We start from the raw sequence: 16,709 nt of genomic DNA, 5'->3' as shown, positions 1-16,709 counted from the left end.
CCCCCGGCCCCGGTTCTCCTCCCGATCCCGGCCCGGGGCCGCTCTCACCATGGCGGCGGCCGGCGGCACCACCGTCTCCGGGCAACGGCCGGGCAGATCCCGCGAGAGGATGGTGAAATCTCGCGAGAGGGGCGCTGCGGGAAGACACGCCCCTAGCAACGCCACGCTCCGCCCTGGCAACGGAGGCGGGGCCAGCGAGAGCGGCGGGGGACGGGGAGGGGACCGGGAGGGGACGGGGAGGGGACCGGGAGGGGACACCGGGGAGAGGCGGGGGGACATCGCGGGGACCGGGCGGGGAGGAAGCGGTGGGGGGCGGTTGGAGGGAACGGGGTGACCGGGGGAACCGAGCGGTTCGGGGGGAACCGGGGGTACCGGGGGAGTTCGGGGAGGGCTGGGTGGGACAAACCCGAAGGGTCCCGCTGTGCCCGGCACAGGCTCCTCCCACCCCCGCGCCCACCGCTGCGCCCGGGGCTGTCTCCCCACAGCTGGGGTCCCCCGCCTCCGCTCCCGCAACCCCCCGGTCCCCGTGTGCCCCCCCGCTCCTCCCGGTCCCCTCCGCGCCCTCTCTTGTCCCCCTGGCGCCTCCCGCCCCTCGGCTCCGCCCATCTCGGTGTCCCCGCCCCGCCGCGGCGGCAGGACCGTGCGGGCTGCGGGCTGGCACCGGGCCCGCCCAGCACCGGCACCGGCACCGGCACCGGCACCGGCATCAGCCCCGACCCCGGCCCATGGCGGCTCCGGCAGCGGCCGCCACCGCAGGTGAGGGCGGGGGGCAGACGGGGGAGGCACGGACCGGCACGCCCATCACCGTGGAACCGGGCCGGGCCCCGCGGGGCGGACAAGGAGATGTAGGGCGGCGTGCAACGGGAGGGGGTGCATGAGGGGCGCATTGGGGGGCAAAGGGGGGCGCGGGGCCGTGCTGGGGGTGCCCGGCTGCAGGGGGAGGGGGTTGTTGGGGGGGCGGGGACAGGACATCGAGGGGGTCTGTGCAGGGAAAGTGGAGATGGAGGGGGAGAGCAGAGGGGTGCCCAGAGAATGTGGCGGGACACGGGGGTGTTCAGGGGGTGTGAGGGAGCACTGGAGTGCGCTGGGACCATGGGGGGCAGTGGGATGCTCGCAGGAGGTGGGGGTGCAGTGGGGTGACAAGGGGAGGCAGTGGGGTGACCAGGTGGTCAGACGGAGCAGGCGAGTGCACTGGGGACTTGGGTGTGCAACGGGATGCCCAGGGAATGTGGGGGGACAGTGGGGTGCACGGGGGTGTAGAGGAGTAGTAGGGTGCTCACAGGACATGGAGGAACACCGGGGTGCCCAGGGGACGTGGGGTACCTTGCAGACATCCCCGCACAGCTGTGCCAGTGCCGGTGTGCGGAGGGGCTTGGGGACAGGGATGTGGCTGTGCTGGTGCAGCTGAGGGGGGCCCGGTATTCTGGGGGGGCTTCACCTGGTGACAGAGGCGGTGCCAGGGCTCCCCTGCATGCCCGTCCCTCCCGCGTGTGGCCCGCACACGACTGTGCCGTAGCCGCCAGCATGGGGCAGCCCCGGCCGTGGCACCGGGGGAACGGCGGGACACCGGGCCCTTGAGGGGACAGTGCCACTGGGGCGGGTTGCGGGTGCCGCGGGGTGACCGGTGCCATGGGGTGCCGGTACCGGCGGCTGCCCGGCTCTGCGGTTGCCGTGAGTCAGCACACGTCGTGCGGGAGAGATCCCTGATCCGGCCCCGCTCCCGCCAGGCAGCCGGTGAGCCCAGGCCGGAGCGGGCGGTGTGGCTGGTGACACTGCTGGTGACACGGCCGGTGGCACGGCGGGACCATGCAGGCGGAGGCCAGAGGGGAATTCTGCAGCCGGGACCAGCGCCCTGGTGGGTGGCGGCGTGGTGCGGGCAGCGGGGGCCGCGCTCCTTACGGTGACACGGCACAGTGTCACCCACCGGGGCCGGGCACTGCGCGGGGAGAGGCGGCGGGAGCGGGCAGGAGCGGGCAGCCCCCGTGTCCTCCCCGGGTGGATCTGCTCTGCTCTGGAGCGGGATGAGGACCACATTTTCCGGCCCGAGGGAACGTACCGTCAGCGCGGGGTGTCTGATCCCACCGTGCGAGGTCAGGACGTGGCAGAGCCACTGTCGGGCAGAGCGCTGGTGTCCCGCTGGTGTCCTGCCCATGTCCTGCAGCTCCATGTGCCAGCAGCAGGAACACCTCGTAACGTCCTTTTCCCCTTTGGGTTGGGGGTCTCTGTCCCTGCCCCGCTGTCACCACCCTGGTGGGAGGGAGGCGATGCCCATCCCTGTGCCGTGTCACCCGGTAACGCAGTGGTGGCATGGTTCGGTGGTGGCACGTGGTGCCAGGGCACCGGCACTGACCTCGGGGGGACAGGGTGCTGTGTCCCCCGGTTCTGCCCTGGGCACACAGGGCCTCCTCCCACCCTCAGTGCCCGCTCAGCCCCGAGACACGGCTGTGCCCCCACCGTGTACCACCACCGCGTGCCGTGACCTGTGCCATGGCCAAGACCATCTGCCGCGGCCGCCTTGTCCCACCGGCTCTTCCCGGGGCCAGTCCCAGCACAATCCGCCCTTGTCCGGGCCCCGGCACAGGCTGCGCTTTGTCTCGCCGACACAAAGGGGCTGCGCGGGGAGGGGGGCGCGGGGCGGGGGGTGGGGGCTGCCAGCTTCCGACACGAGGGTCTCGGCAGTTCTGCCCGTCTCCCCGGTCCTCCCAGGGGTCCTGCTGCCCCCGGCCCCTCAGCCGGGCACCCCGTGAGTGCTGGGGGACCCCGGGAGGAACTGCCCTCACTGACGCAGAAGGTGCTGATGTGGCAGAGCTTGGCAAGGAGCCACTGGTCCCGGAGCACCCTGCAGGGACCCCCACCCACGGGCCGGCCCAGGAGACCCCCCGAGTCCCCGCGGAGGAGCAGGGTGGCATCCCCATCCCCAGCGCTGGCCTGCTGCAGGTCACCGAGCGCCGACGTGAGTGCGGCCCTGAGCTGGGGTCCCTGCCTGTCCCTGCCTGTGCCTGAGGCCGCCTGCTTTGTCCCTGGGATGTCTGCCTGCCCATAGCATCACCTGCCTGTCCCCAGCACCTCGGGTCTGCTCCGGGGTTTCCTGCCTGTCCCCGAGAGTTGTCTGCCAGCCCTTGGGGTCTCCTGCCTGTCCCGAGAGTCTCCTGTCGCCCTCTGGGGTCTCCTTCCTGTCCCTGGGGTCCCCTGCCACCCCTAGGGATCCCCTGCTAGCCCCCAGCCAGTCATGGCCGTCTCCAAGATCCTCATACCCCCAGCTCCCTGGGCCCCAAGCACCAGACCCCCGCCCCCCTCAGGCCCCCGCCCCCCCCGTTGGGGACAGCGGTGGGTCCCCAGCCTCTCCCCGGTGCCCGCAGAGCCCCTGAGCAGCGTGTCCTCGCTGGAGGTGCACTTCGACCTGCTGGACCTGACGGAGCTGACGGATATGTCGGACCAGGAGCTGGCCGAGGTCTTCGCTGACTCCGACGAGGAGAACGTGGCCGGAGAGACGCCCGGCGGTGAGCGGGGGTCCGGGGCCGCCGGTCCCGGTCTGTCCGTCCGTCCCGGTGCGTCGCTGACCGCCCACCCGCCCGTGCGTCCCGCAGGGCTGCAGCCGCCGGCGGTGCCGCGGGCTGGGTACCTGCGCTCGCCCTCCTGGACCCGCGCGCGGGAGCAGGGCCGGGACAAGAAGCACCTGAGTGACCCTGAGCTGCCGCCGGGACCCCCGGGACCCCCGGACGCCTTCCTGCCCGCCGAGCGCCCGCGGGAGCCGTAGGGACAAAACCCGCCGGGGGACACCGGGATACGCCGGTGCTGGTCCCGTCGGTACCGATGGAGCCCGTCCCCGGGCGCAGGACTCCCGTTAGCCCGCCCGGAGGGCAGAGGCGGCCCCAGCCCCGCGGCGGGGAGGTACCGGGGCTGCCCTCAGCCAGTGGCCCGCGGCCCCGGGGGGAAACCGGGCCGGCCCCGCCGGCCCCCGGGAGCGGCACGGCCTTGGTTGCCGGGAGCAGCGGGTGGGGCAGGACGGGACGGGTCGCACGGCTCAGCGCGGCCCGACGGAGCGCGGCCGGTGCCGGTGCCCGCCCGGTTCTGATGTAGCAGTGCTGTGATCCGGTAAAATCGACCGACCGACCCACCGCCGGCTTCTGCCCGTCTGCGCCGCCGGGGGGGGAGCGGGAGGAATTGGGGACACGGAACACCTCGGGAGCACCGGGGAGGGGGGGGCCCGGCCGGTACCGGGGCAGCATGGCCGCGGCCCCTCTCGATGAGCGGGAGACCGGCGCTGAGGGTTGGCACATCCCCGATAACGTCGCGCAGCGCAATTTTGTCCCGCGGGCGGCGCTGGACCGGGGACCGGCCCGGGGCTGGGTCGGTCCCGGTGCTCGCCCCGCGGCAGCCCCAGCCTCGGCAGGAGCTCCCGGGCTGCCGCCCCCGGCATTCGCACATCCTGCCCGTGCCCCGGTGCCCCCCGCCGCCGCCCGAAGCAGGACACGAGTGCTGGGTTGCGCAAAGAGGCTCGTTAATGCTACAGGAAACACCGGGGAGAAGGGAAGGCAGCGGCTCCACACCGCACCCGGTCCAGGCCGGGGAAGACCCCGCAACATCCCCCCGGGGCTCGGCCCCGGTAACGGTGGTGCCGAGGGCTGGGGAGAGACCTCATTCCGGTATTGTGTGTGGGGGACTCGGTCCCGTCCCGGTGCCAGGGCTGAGCCCTCCTGCCAGCACCTGCCGCCCCAGGACAGCGCAGCGCCAGCCCCGGCCTGCACCCCGTCCCTGCCCGCACCCGGTTGCAGGCAGGGACGGCAGGAGCCGCTGTGGGGCCATAACCGGATCCCGGTTAACCGGATCCTGGCCCCTCCGGCGAGGGTCTCCATGCTTCCAGGAATGGCTGGGGTTCAGCAGTGATTCCCCCCCCGGCAGTGCTGCCATTTCCATGAGCAGAGGGTCCCAGAGCCAGGGCCACCCAGTCCCCAAACCACCACTGGGCTGATTGTGTCCATCCCGGGGCCCTGTGGTGGGTGGGGAGCAGTCTTGGGCCTGAGACCCCACCATGGGGGCAGACTCCCCTCAGGGCTCTGCTTCCGTGCTGGAGTCCTGGAACAAGGATTGCTTCCGCAGGCTCAGCCGGGCGCACCGGGGACAGGTGGTGGAGTTGTCATAGTAGCAGTCCCTGGAGGGGGGGACAGCGCTGGGTCACCCCCTGCCACCCCCACGTCCCCACATCCCGCCCCAGTGTGTCGGTACCTGTGGAAGACGGCGGAGCAGTCGGCGCAGACCGAGGTGTGGCTGTCGAAGGGGAAGAGCACGTCGCCCTCCCGGCACAGCTCACAGACGAAGCCCTTAGCCTGGCATCGCTGGGGGAGCAGGCAGGAGGTGACAATGGTGACCCCACCAGCCCTGCACTGGCCCCATGGGGGTGTCCCCACGGCTCTGCCCCACAGCACGGGCTCACCTCGCAGTCCAGCTTGATGTGTTTGGCAAAGAGCGTGTGGATCTCGGTGAGGGAGCAGCCGAGGCGCCCGGCCTCGATGTCGATCAGGTCCTGCAGCGAGTACATCTCATCGTTCTCCACAAAGTGCTGTCGGTCCTGCAGCTGTGGGCAAACGGGTCACTGTGACTGCCACCGCTGTGTGACTGCCACCGCTGTGTGACCGCCACCGCCATGCCTGGCCCTGGCCCCCGGCCTGACCTGCAGCAGCAGCCGCGCCTCCATCGCCTCCTTGCAGGTGATGAAGTAGGGCTTCATCAGCAGGATGTCCTGGCGCAGCTTCTGCAGGGGACAGGATGGGATGGGATGGGAATGAGGATAGGAATGGGTGTGGGGGCAGGGATGGGACAAGCACAAGAAAAGAGGCAGTGGCAGGGGCAAGGATGAGATGGAGACAGTGTGAGAATGGGACAGGATGAGAATGGGGACAGGGATGGGATGGAAATAGGGACAGGAATGGGAATAGGAATGAGGACAGGGATGGAATGGGAATGGGTTCAGGGACAGGGAGACAGGGTTGTGATTGGGATGGAGACAGGAGCATGGCAAGAACAAGACTAGATTGGGTCAAGTTCATCCCTGTAACAGTCTGGGCACCCTCTGCCCCAACCCCCCCACCTCACCTTGCTTCCTCTCTGTGGGACCTAGTGGGTGCCACTGGAGTCCCCCCACCTCCTGCTCATCCCACGCGCCCTCTGTGGCGTCCCCTGCCCTTGTGGGGTGTCCTCCCCAGATCCAGCACTCACCCGGATCTCCACCAGCTCCTCCACATAGTTGAAAAGCAGTGGGTTGATCTCCCGCAGCTTCAGCACCGGCCGTGACACCATCAGTGCCAGGTACCTCATGCTGCACCGCGACACCTGCCCGACACCGCCAGAGCCACCGTCACCCCCCGCACCTGCCAGCCCTGCTGCCACCACCCACAGACCCCTGGCAGGGCCCCATCACAGGGACACGGCCCTGGGGACATGGCTTCCCCTCAAGTGATCTGTGCCCAGCAACCCCCATCACCAGGGACATGGCCCCCATGACCAGGAATGTGGTCCCTCGAGTGACCTCTACCAAGGGACATGCCCCCCAGGGACCCTCATGACAAAGGACAAGGCTCCCAAGTCACCTCTATCCATGGATGCAGCTCCCAGGGACCCCCATGACCAAGGACATGGCCCCCCTAGGTGGCCTCTACCCAGGACCACTGTCCCAAGGAACTTCCATGACACCCCAGGGTGCCCCCACCCCATGCCAGGGCCACCTTGCGGGGCTCGAAGTCCCAGTTGTGGATGGCACGGGCGGGCACCACGGCCAGGTCGTTCCAGTGGCAGCTGGAGCAGTAGTAGAGGCCGGTGTAGTCGCACTGTCGGGCCTCGCTGGGCACCCCCCCTGTGGTGGCACAGGGCTGGCGTGGGGCTGGCACTGGCACTGCCCTGTTCTCTGCCCACCCCACACCCTGTGTGTGCCCCCAGGACACCCAGCAACACCTGGGCACACGGTGGGTCCCCAGTGTCACCTTCCCCAGATCCCCATAGCTCCCAGAGCCCAAACCTTCAGCTCCCACCAGCCCCACACACCTCCCACCCCACAGCCCCTCAGCCCCAAGCAGCTCCCCCCAGCCTCACAGAGCCCCCCAAGGGAGCCAAGCCCCACAGGCTCCCACCTCCCCTCAGCCCCTCCAGCCTCACAACCCCTCAGCTCTGCACAGCTCCATGAAGCCCCTGGCCCTACACCTCCCGGTCCCACACCACCCAACCCCACAGGGCTCCCAGCTCATCCCAGCCCCATATCACCCAGCCTCAACTACCAGCTACCAGAGCCCCCAGCTCCCCCCAGCCCCACGGCTCGCCCCAGCCCCCCTGGCAGCAGCAGGGGCTCACGGAGGGAGATGGGGGCCCGGCACTCAGCACAGCGATAGTCCTGGCTGTCCAGTCCGCTCTCGGGGCAGATGCTGAGCTGGTACTCGGCTTGGTGGCTCACCTGGGCCCGCACACAGGGCCGGCTCACCAGCGGCAGGCACTTGCTGTGGCACCGGTAGTAGCAGCCTGGGGGGCACAGGTGGTTGTCAGCGTGGGGATGGGGCAAACAGGGACGTGGAGGGGGTGTCCCAGACCCACCTGTGCAGGTGTACCAGGTCTGGATGAGCCCCCAGATGATGGTGCTGCACTTGTCACACATCTGCTTGACACTCTTGCTCTTCTCCTTGTAGAAACGATGCTCCAGGACCACCCGGATGTTGGGCTCATCCTCACCAGGGTCCTGCAGGGGGAAAGTGGGGTCAGAGAACTAAAGAATCACAGAATTGTTTGGGTTGGACCTTAAAGCTCATCCCATTCCATCCCCTGCCATGGGCAGGGACACCTTCCACTAGCCCAGGTTGCTCCAAGCCCTCTCCAGCTTGGCCTTGGACACTTCCAGGGATGGGTGTCAGCATGAAGCCCCAGCCATGGAGACCCCCCTGGCCCCAGCCCCAGCCTCAGTCCCACCTTCAGCTCCTGCAGCTTGAGGCGGAGGTGGATGAGCCGAACCACGGCGTCCTTCTGCCGCTCCGAGTGCTCAGGCAGCGCCAGGATCACCCGCTTGCACTCCTCGATGGCCTGGCGCAGCTGAGGCACGTCCGATGCCAGGATCAGCCCCTGCCACCACCACCAGAGGAGGAAGAAGGTGAGCTGAGACCCCCATATCCCCCCCCATCCCCACAACACCCACCCCACTCACCACAGGGCGGGAGAAGTGGTCCTCAGCCAGCCCCAGGTCCAGGGCGCCCTCGAGGTCCCCTGGGGTGGGATCCGGCTGCTGGGCTGCAAAGTGGGGTCTCAGAGGGGCCTGAACCCACCCCCAGAATAGGGGGTACCATGGAGGGGCTGGGCCTGGTTGCCCACCCCAGTGTGGGACAGGGAGTGGGGTGGGGGAATCAGCACCCACCTGGGGCAGGGGGTTCTCCGTCGGGGCGCTCCGGCTGCTCAGGGGTCTTGTTGAAGGGGTTGAGGTGGGCCTGGCGGAAGCGGGCCAGCCGCTCATCCGATGCCATCGCCACCGTCCTGCTGGGGAATGGACACTGCCTCAGTTACCCCAGCGCTGGCACAAGCACCGGCACCGACACCCTGGCATCAACACCCCAGCACTGGCACTGACACCAACACCCCGAATACCATCACCAGCATCCCGTCAGGAGCACTTGCGTTGTATCACCAGCACCTACACCCTGGCACCAGCACAATCACCCCATCACAGGCACCAATAGCACCTCAGCAGCACCGACACTGTCACCAACACCCTGTCATGGCACTGATACTCCAGCGTTGGCACTGACATCCAAGCACCAGCAGTGACACCCCGGCACCAGCACCAACACCCTGGTACTGACACCTCAGCACTGACACTTCCTCACCAGCAGCAACACCCCGGTACTCCCACCGGCTGTACCAGCACTGCCACGGACACCCCAACACCAGCACCGAAACCCTGTCACTGGCACCGACACAAACACCGACACCTCCTCACTGTCACTGACACCCCGGTACAGCCACAGAAACGCCAGCACTGCCACAAACACCGGCACACGGGCACTGCCACAAACACCGACACACCGGCACTGACACAAACACCGACACACCGGCACCGGCACAAACACCGGCACTGACACAAACACTGACACCGACACACCGGCACCAGCACAAACACCAGCACTGACACACCGGCACCGGCATTCTGTCACAACCACCAACACCCCAGCACCGTCTCCGTCCCCAACACCCCGGTCCTGGCACCAACACCCATCTCCGTTCCCGGCCCTGTCCCCGTCTCCGTCCCCGCGGACAGACGCGTCTCTCCGCCTCCCACGCCCTGCCCCGCCGCCACCGCCCGCTTCGGCCCACGGTCACCACGTACCGGCACCGTGCACGGATCCCCTGGGGTCCCTATGTCCCCTCGATGTCGCCTCGATGTCCCCTCGATGTCCCCCCGCAGCCCCTCCCGCCGCGCCCGCCAGGGGGCAGCGCCCCCGCCCCGCTCACCGCCGCGCGCCGCCGCGCCCGCCCGCGCGCCCCGCCCCTCAGCGCCCCCGCGCTGCTGCCCCCTGCCGGCCGGCAGACCGCACTGCGCCGCGCCCGGGCGGGGCCGCTCCGCGCACCGCGACACCCGCGCTGTCCCCACCCCTACAGCCCCGCACCGCGACACCCGCGCTGTCCCCACCCCTACAGCCCCGCACCGCGACACCCGCGCTGTCCCCACCCCTACAGCCCCGCACCGCGCCACCCGCGCTGTCCCCACCCCTACAGCCCCGCAGCTCCCCTCCGCGCTGTCCCCACCCCTACAGCCTTGTCTCTACAGCCTCCATCTCTACAGCACCCGGCCTCATCATCCCTTGTCCCTACAGCCCCCATCCCCACAACTCGCAGTCTCCATCACCACTGTCTCCACCCCTACAGACCCCACCCCTACAGCCTTCATCCCCAGTGTCCCCATCGCCACAGCCCCCAGCCCCACTGTCCCCATTCCTATAGCCCACAGCCCTATCAGCCCATGGCCTCCAAAGCCGGGGGACTCGGATCCACGAGTGTCCTGGGTCCTCCACAACTGTGCACACACCCAGCCCTGGGGAAGCACCCTGGGGTCTGCGCTACCACCTCAGTTTGGGGAACAAAGGGCCAACTGTGGCTGCCACACCCCCCCAGCATGGAGAAGGGTGACAGTGGGGACAAAGGCACAGCCCGCCTGGGGGGGCTGAATCTGTGGGGCAGAAGGGTGGGGGGCAGTACATGGGGGCTTCCCAAACACCTCCCCTGGCTGGGAATGGCTGAACCGTGTGGGTGTTCCCTGTCCCCCCTACCCAGCAGCCACAGACAAATAGTACCTGGACAGCAATAAATTTATTAAGTATTCAAAAAAAATAATAAGACACAAACCAGTAAAAAACGAAAAGGGGGGAGGTAGGAAGGGGGGCAGGGGGCCGAGCCGGCTCAGGGGGGGACAGGGTCAGGAGACACTGAGGGGACGGCGGGGGGAGCAGCACCCGGGGGGTGCAGCAGCGCGAAGCCAGGGGGCCGCGGGCAGTGTCGGGGGGCGGCGTCGGGCATCACTTGGCGCCCTGCGCCTCCGACTCCTCCTCGTCGTCCTCGTACATCTCACCCTCCTCCTCGGCCGTGGCGTCCTGGTACTGCTGGTACTCGGACACCAGGTCATTCATGTTGCTCTCAGCCTCGGTGAACTCCATCTCGTCCATCCCCTCACCTGTGTACCAGTGCAGGAAGGCTTTGCGGCGGAACATGGCTGTGAACTGCTCCGAGATGCGCTTGAAGAGCTCCTGGATGGCCGTGCTGTTCCCGATGAAGGTGGAGGACATCTTCAGGCCCCGTGGTGGGATGTCACACACGGCCACCTTGACATTGTTGGGGATCCACTCCACAAAGTAGGAGCTGTTCTTGCTCTGGATGGCCAACATCTGTTCATCCACCTCCTTCATGGACATGCGGCCACGGAAGACGGTGGCCACGGTGAGGTAGCGGCCATGGCGGGGGTCACAGGCGGCCATCATGTTCTTGGCATCAAACATCTGCTGGGTGAGCTCGGGCACGGTGAGGGCGCGGTACTGCTGGCTGCCACGTGCTGTCAGCGGGGCAAAGCCGGGCATGAAGAAGTGCAGCCGAGGGAAGGGCACCATGTTGACGGCCAGCTTGCGGAGGTCAGCATTGAGCTGGCCAGGGAAGCGCAGGGAGGTGGTGACGCCGCTCATGGTGGCCGAGACAAGGTGGTTGAGGTCACCGTAGGTGGGGGTGGCCAGTTTGAGGGTGCGGAAGCAGATGTCGTAGAGCGCCTCGTTGTCGATGCAGTACGTCTCATCCGTGTTCTCCACCAGCTGGTGGATGGACAGCGTGGCGTTGTAGGGCTCCACCACCGTGTCCGACACCTTGGGGGATGGCACCACGCTGAAGGTGTTCATGATGCGGTCGGGGTACTCCTCCCGCACCTTGCTGATGAGGAGGGTGCCCATGCCCGAGCCGGTGCCCCCGCCCAGAGAGTGGGTCAGCTGGAAACCCTGCAGGCAGTCGCAGTTCTCACACTCCTTCCGCACCACGTCCAGCACCGAGTCCACCAGCTCGGCCCCCTCTGTGTAGTGCCCCTTTGCCCAGTTGTTCCCGGCACCGCTCTGCCCTGGGAAAAGAAAAGAGGCTCCGATGGCCGCTGGCCCCCCACGCCCGCACCCGAGGGCACCGGGGAGAGGATCAGGGCTGGGACCGGCCGCTGCCGCCGGCAGTACCGGGGAGATCTGACGCCGGGGCGGGGTGGGAAGCAGGAACCGCAGAGGTTTGGCGGCGTGCCGGCAGTGCCGGGCCCCGCGGCGCGGGAGGGGTGTGCCCGCCGAGTGCCCCGGGGACGGCGACAGGCCGGGCGGGTCCGAGGATGCAGGGGCTGGGGGGGAACATCGGGGGACGGTGCACCCCTCCCTCCCCGGGGACCTACCAAAGATGAAGTTGTCAGGGCGGAAGAGGTGGCCAAAGGCACCCGAGCGCACGCTGTCCATCGTCCCCGGCTCCAGGTCCACCAGGATGGCGCGAGGCACGTACTTGTGAGCTGAGAGAGACCCCATGACGGGAGGGGACCTGCTGCCGCCCCCCCATCCCGCCCCCAGGGGTGTTTCCCAGTGCCCTGCAGGGTTCTACAGGACTGGGTGCACAGGTCGTGTCCCTCCCAAACCCCAGGGGCTTATGGGGTGGTTGCATGTCTCATGCCCCCCAAACAATGGGGGTCGCATGGGGTGGGTGCAGGTGTCTGTCCCCCATTTCCCCTCCGGGCCCCAGGGGCTGCGTGAATGTTCGTGTTTTGTTCCCCCCACACCACAGGATCCTCCAGGGCGAGTGCAGGTGCCCCTCTCCCCAAGGTCCCATGGGACTGGGCGCAAGTGCGGTGTCCCCCCCACACCACAGTGTCCCACGGGGCGGGTGCATGTGTCATGCCCCCACCCAAACCACAGGGTCCCATGAACTTGGAGGTACATGTGCCCCCTGCCCCCCCAAACTACAGGGTCTGAGGGGGTGGGTGCACATGTCTGCCCCCCCCCCGGGTCCAACAGGGCTGGGGTGCAGGTGTTGTGTATGACCCCTCCCAAATCACAGGGTCCCATGGAACTGGGTGCACATGATTTCCCCCTGCCCCAAACTAAATGGTGCCATGGGGTGGGTGCACATGCCTGCCCCGCCCACACCTCCATGGGGTGGGTGTCTCTGTCTGCCCCCCCTTCCCACCCCAGCGGACCCAGGTCCTCCTGCATGGGGGGTCGGACTGGGGCCCCACGCCCCAGCTCAGGCTACCCCGCCGGGGGCAGTTCCGAGGGGGGGGTCGCTTACAAGAGGCCTCATTGTAGTAGACACTGATGCGTTCAAGCTGCAGGTCCGAGTCCCCCACGTAGTTGCCGCTGGGGTCGATGCCGTGTTCGTCGCTGATCACCTCCCAAAACTGGGGAGGACGGGGAGCTCAGCAGGGCGGGAGGCACTGGAACATCCCCAGACCCCCGGGCGAGGCACGGGGCACCAGGATCCTCCCATCCCTAGGCAGGGCTGGGTGGGGCAAGAGGCACTGGGATACCCCAAACACCGAAATCCCCAAGCAGGGAGGGGCGGGGGACACCAGGACTCCCCAAACCCCTGGGCAGGCGGTGGGCAACGGGATCCCCCAAACACCCAAAATCCCGAATGGGGAGGACGATATTAGGACTCCTCAAACCCCGAGACAGGGCTCAGAGGAGCGGGGGGCAGGGGGATCCCCCAAACACCCCAAATCCCGAGCAGGGCGGGGAGCACCCCAAAACCCCGGGCGGGGCTCAGCAGGGCGGGGGGCACCGGGACCCCCAAACCCCGGGCGGGGCTCAGCAGGGCGGGGGGCACCGGGACCCCCCAAACCCCGGGCGGGGCTCAGCAGGGCGGGGGGCACCGGGACCCCCAAACCCCGGGCGGGGCTCAGCAGGGCGGGGGGCACCGGGACCCCCAAACCCCGGGCGGGGCTCAGCAGGGCGGGGGGCACCGGGACCCCCCAAACCCCGGGCGGGGCGCGGCGCGGGCGCTGTCCGCGGTGCTGACGGACAAAGGCGGGGGGCGGGGGGCGCGGGGGGGGGGGCGGGGCGCTTTGTCCTCCCGGTGCGGCGGCAGGGGGGGAGGGGAGCGCAGGGGAGGGAGGGGGGAGCGGGTCTGTCTTTGTCCGCCGCCCGGCTCCGCCGCGGCGGGCGGGGCAGGGCGGCGGCGCCGCCGTTACCTTGGCGCCGATCTGGTTGCCGCATTGCCCCGCCTGGATGTGGACGATCTCCCTCATGGTGCGGCCGGGCCGGAGCGGAGCGGGACGGGAGCGGGCTGGGGCCGGGAGCGGAGCGGCACCGGAGCGGAGCGGCACCGGGAGCGCGGGGGGCGGCGCGGCCGCCGCCGCATCCTTTATAGGCTCCCGCCGCCGCACCGGGCCGGCCGCTGACGTCACCGCCGCCCGCAGCCAATCAGCGGCCGCCGCCGCAGCGCCGCAACAGCCCTGCGGCACCGGCACCGCCCGCCACGCCCCGCCCGGCCCCGCCCGCGGCCACGCCCCGCCGCGGCGGAGCGGGGACCCGGCACCCGCGGGGGGCACGGCCGAGGGGGCACCCCGCACCCGCGGGCAGCGGGGACACCCCGGGACCGTGGGGGGACCCTGGGAGCGCCCGGCGTCGGCGGGAGCATCCCGAGGCGGCGGCGGCGGCGGCGGGTCTGGGGGACACACGCGGGACACCCCTCCCAAGCGCGTCCCGTAACGGGGAGGGGTAGGAACAGGGTACGGGAGGGCCACCCTGGGGTTCCCGGTCGCCGGTCGTCCTCCCTGGGACCGGGGATAGTGCCGGTGCCGGTGCTGGGGTGGGCGGCGGCGGGCGCGGCCCGAGAACAAAGGCGACGGTGATGGGCCCTTTGTCCGGGGGCGGCCCCGGCCGCCCCCCGCGTGGGGTCCAGCCTCCCGCCGCCCCGCCAGTCCCTCCCGGTTCCAGCCGGTACCCAGTGGGAGCAAGTGACCCTTGACCGACCGGCGGGGCCGGGAGGGACCTCTCCCCCCGGGGCTCCCCGGGGCCGCTCGATGCCAGCCACAGCGTCACTGCAAAGAGCCTTTATTGGGAACCGTGAGCCCCTCGCCCGCACTGGGCACCCCGCGGCTCGTCCCATCCATCCATCAGTCCATCCATCTGTCCATTTCGGGGCAGGGGTGGCCGTACTGGTACCGTGTCCTGCTGCCTACCACGAGCACGTCACCACCTCCCGCAGCGTCCGCCGGAGCTCCTGGCTCCGGAAGGCATAGATGAGGGGGTCAATCACCGAGTTACAGATGATGAGGATGAGGAAGAGGTTGAAGTAGCTGAAGAAGCAGATGCAGAAGGGGTTGGTGGGACAGGTGACGATGAGGATGAGGTGGAAGAAGAAGGGCCCCCAGCAGATAAAGAAGACACCCAGGAGGATGGTGAGGGTGATGGCACCCTTCAGGCTGCCACCACGGTGGGTGGTGGGTGGCTTCTGCTGGCTGGAGATGCTGTGGAGGTGGTGGCGGGCCAGGGTGAACATGTGGATGTAGAGCACCAGCATGAGGACCAGCATGAAGAGGAAAAAGCCGATGAGGCAGAGGAGGACGATGTTGCTGCTGTAGTAGGTGATCAAGACGGTGCTGGAGACAGTGCTGGCCAGCCAGATGCTGACCATGGTGACCACGGCCCGCTGGAGTGTCATGATGCTGTGGTAGCGCAGGGCATAGAAGATGGTGATGTAGCGGTCAACGGCGATGACCCCCGGGAAGGAGAGGGAAGACATGACCGAGCTGCAGATGAGCATGTCGATGATGCTGTCCATGTGGCGGACGATGCTGGGGCGCATCACCAGCACCCCGTGCTCCAGCAGCAGCATGAAGAGCATCTCCGCCAGGTTGCTGATGCTCACCAGCATGTCAGACACAGCCAGGCAGCAGATAAAGTAGTAGGTGGGTGAGTGCAGGTTCCTGTTCTTCAGGATGGTGGCCACCACCAGCAGGTTCTCCACCAGGCTCACCAGCCCCAGCACGAGGAACAGCTCGTTGGGAATGTCCAGCCCCTGGCACCAGCCGCTGCTGGCCCCGACCGTGGCATTACTCTGGTTGCCCTCGCTGGCATTCCAGGGCTCGCGCAGCAGACGCAGGGAGGCCAGCGTCGACAATGGCCCCCTCCTCAGCCCCGGGGCCCCCTGTGGCACCTGCACGGCCCCCGAGCCCGCGTTGCACCCCGCCAGCTCTCCCGCGGTGCCCAGCGGCGAGGCTGAGGGGATGCCCAGGAGTTGGGGACGGGAGGCGTGGGATGTGCTGGGGGTGTCACGTGCCCACTGGGACCCTCCGGTTTGGCGGCCACTCTCCACACCAGCGCTGCCCAGCGCCTCACGCCCGCCGGCCCAGGGTGCTGGGGAAGAAAGGGCCTTTTCTCTGCCCCACTTTAAAGCTGGCTCCCGCAGCTCCTCCTCCTCGGGGGGTGGGCACCTGCATGAGGGAGGCACCCCAGCAGTGAGGGGGGCCGTTGCCGAGGCCAGGGCTGACAGACACCCAGGATGGCCCTGGGGAACCCGATTGCTTGGGATCACCATGAGCCGGGGGGTCTCAAATGCCCAGGGGTGGTCCATGCATCCCTGGGGTCATGCACCTTGGGGGCACTGCCATAGGGGTCCTGTGCACCTTAGGGTCCCCACGTGTCCTGAGGTCCTGCATCTGCTGGGGGGACCCCTGAACCTTGGTTTGCATATCTTGAGGGTCCCATGTGCCCTGTGGGACTCGTGTCCTGGGGGGTCCCATCTGCTGTGGGGGTCATCCACACACCCTGAGATATCCATGCACCTCGGGGACGCCTGTAGGACCCTCCCTACTGCATGATCCAAGCTGTCCCACACATTGGGACTGGGAGGGGTCCTATCCCCATGGCCCCGGGGAAGATGTTTTACCATGGGGCAGGCGTGGGATGCCATAGGAGTTGTCAAAGGCGTGATTAAATGGGATGCTGCAGAGCCCGGCCCTGGAGGGATCCCAGGCGGGCTGGGAGGGACAGGACCCATCTGACCATCATGTGCCTTAGGTCTGTGTTGATGCCTGGAGCCACGTGGCTGCCAAAGAGCCATTCACAGCTCCATGAAAGGGCCGATCCCACGGTTATCCACTTCCGTTGGGAAGCCCTTCCCTCTGGCATGGATGCAAACGGCTCAGCTGCACACACTGGGAATGGGGTCCCAGGCTGCCACAGTGC

At 68.5% G+C, this 16,709-nt stretch overlaps 4 protein-coding genes across 8 annotated transcripts; 1 reads left to right on the top strand and 3 right to left on the bottom strand.

The window, feature by feature from the left end:
- Positions 1-1,806: 1,806 nt before the first annotated feature.
- Positions 1,807-3,757, top strand: DBNDD1 (dysbindin domain containing 1; the record flags this gene model as incomplete). Its single annotated transcript, XM_082290003.1, has 4 exons — positions 1,807-1,855; positions 2,807-2,953; positions 3,360-3,500; positions 3,588-3,757. The coding sequence occupies 4 exons, from the start codon at positions 1,807-1,809 to the stop codon at positions 3,755-3,757; spliced, it is 507 nt and encodes a 168-aa protein (XP_082146129.1).
- Positions 3,758-4,516: 759 nt separating this feature from the next.
- On the bottom strand, positions 4,517-9,470 carry DEF8 (differentially expressed in FDCP 8 homolog). 4 transcript variants are annotated; one of them, XM_082289809.1, is made up of 12 exons: positions 9,353-9,470; positions 8,387-8,502; positions 8,180-8,262; positions 7,948-8,097; positions 7,579-7,720; positions 7,342-7,506; positions 6,723-6,850; positions 6,217-6,330; positions 5,672-5,752; positions 5,435-5,575; positions 5,227-5,336; positions 4,517-5,152 (listed from the first exon to the last, which is right to left on the bottom strand). In XM_082289809.1, exons 2-12 carry the CDS (start codon positions 8,490-8,492, stop codon positions 5,050-5,052), a joined length of 1,323 nt encoding a protein of 440 aa, XP_082145935.1. In that variant the 5' UTR covers positions 8,493-8,502; positions 9,353-9,470; the 3' UTR covers positions 4,517-5,049. The 4 variants fall into 4 exon arrangements, with proteins under 4 accessions (XP_082145935.1, XP_082145936.1, XP_082145933.1 ...); XM_082289810.1 differs by having other exon boundaries at positions 5,435-5,569; XM_082289807.1 differs by having other exon boundaries at positions 4,517-5,336.
- Positions 9,471-10,538: 1,068 nt separating this feature from the next.
- Positions 10,539-13,765, bottom strand: TUBB3 (tubulin beta 3 class III; the record flags this gene model as incomplete). Of its 2 annotated transcripts, XM_082290286.1 has the most annotated exons (4): positions 10,539-11,614; positions 11,924-12,034; positions 12,808-12,916; positions 13,709-13,765. In XM_082290286.1, 4 exons carry the CDS (start codon positions 13,763-13,765, stop codon positions 10,539-10,541), a joined length of 1,353 nt encoding a protein of 450 aa, XP_082146412.1. The 2 variants fall into 2 exon arrangements, with proteins under 2 accessions (XP_082146412.1, XP_082146413.1); XM_082290287.1 differs by lacking the exon at positions 12,808-12,916 and having other exon boundaries at positions 11,924-12,026.
- Positions 13,766-14,697: 932 nt separating this feature from the next.
- On the bottom strand, positions 14,698-16,132 carry MC1R (melanocortin 1 receptor; the record flags this gene model as incomplete). The annotated part of the gene is made up of 2 exons (XM_082290124.1): positions 14,698-15,955; positions 16,116-16,132. The coding sequence occupies 2 exons, from the start codon at positions 16,130-16,132 to the stop codon at positions 14,698-14,700; spliced, it is 1,275 nt and encodes a 424-aa protein (XP_082146250.1).
- Between the last annotated feature and the right edge of the window lie 577 nt (positions 16,133-16,709).

Source organism: Coloeus monedula (genome assembly GCF_965178545.1).
Source record: "Coloeus monedula genome assembly, chromosome: 13".
NCBI lineage: Eukaryota > Metazoa > Chordata > Aves > Passeriformes > Corvidae > Coloeus > Coloeus monedula.
Note: the sequence above shows the minus strand (reverse complement) of the source record. Positions and strands in the feature narration are given on the sequence as shown.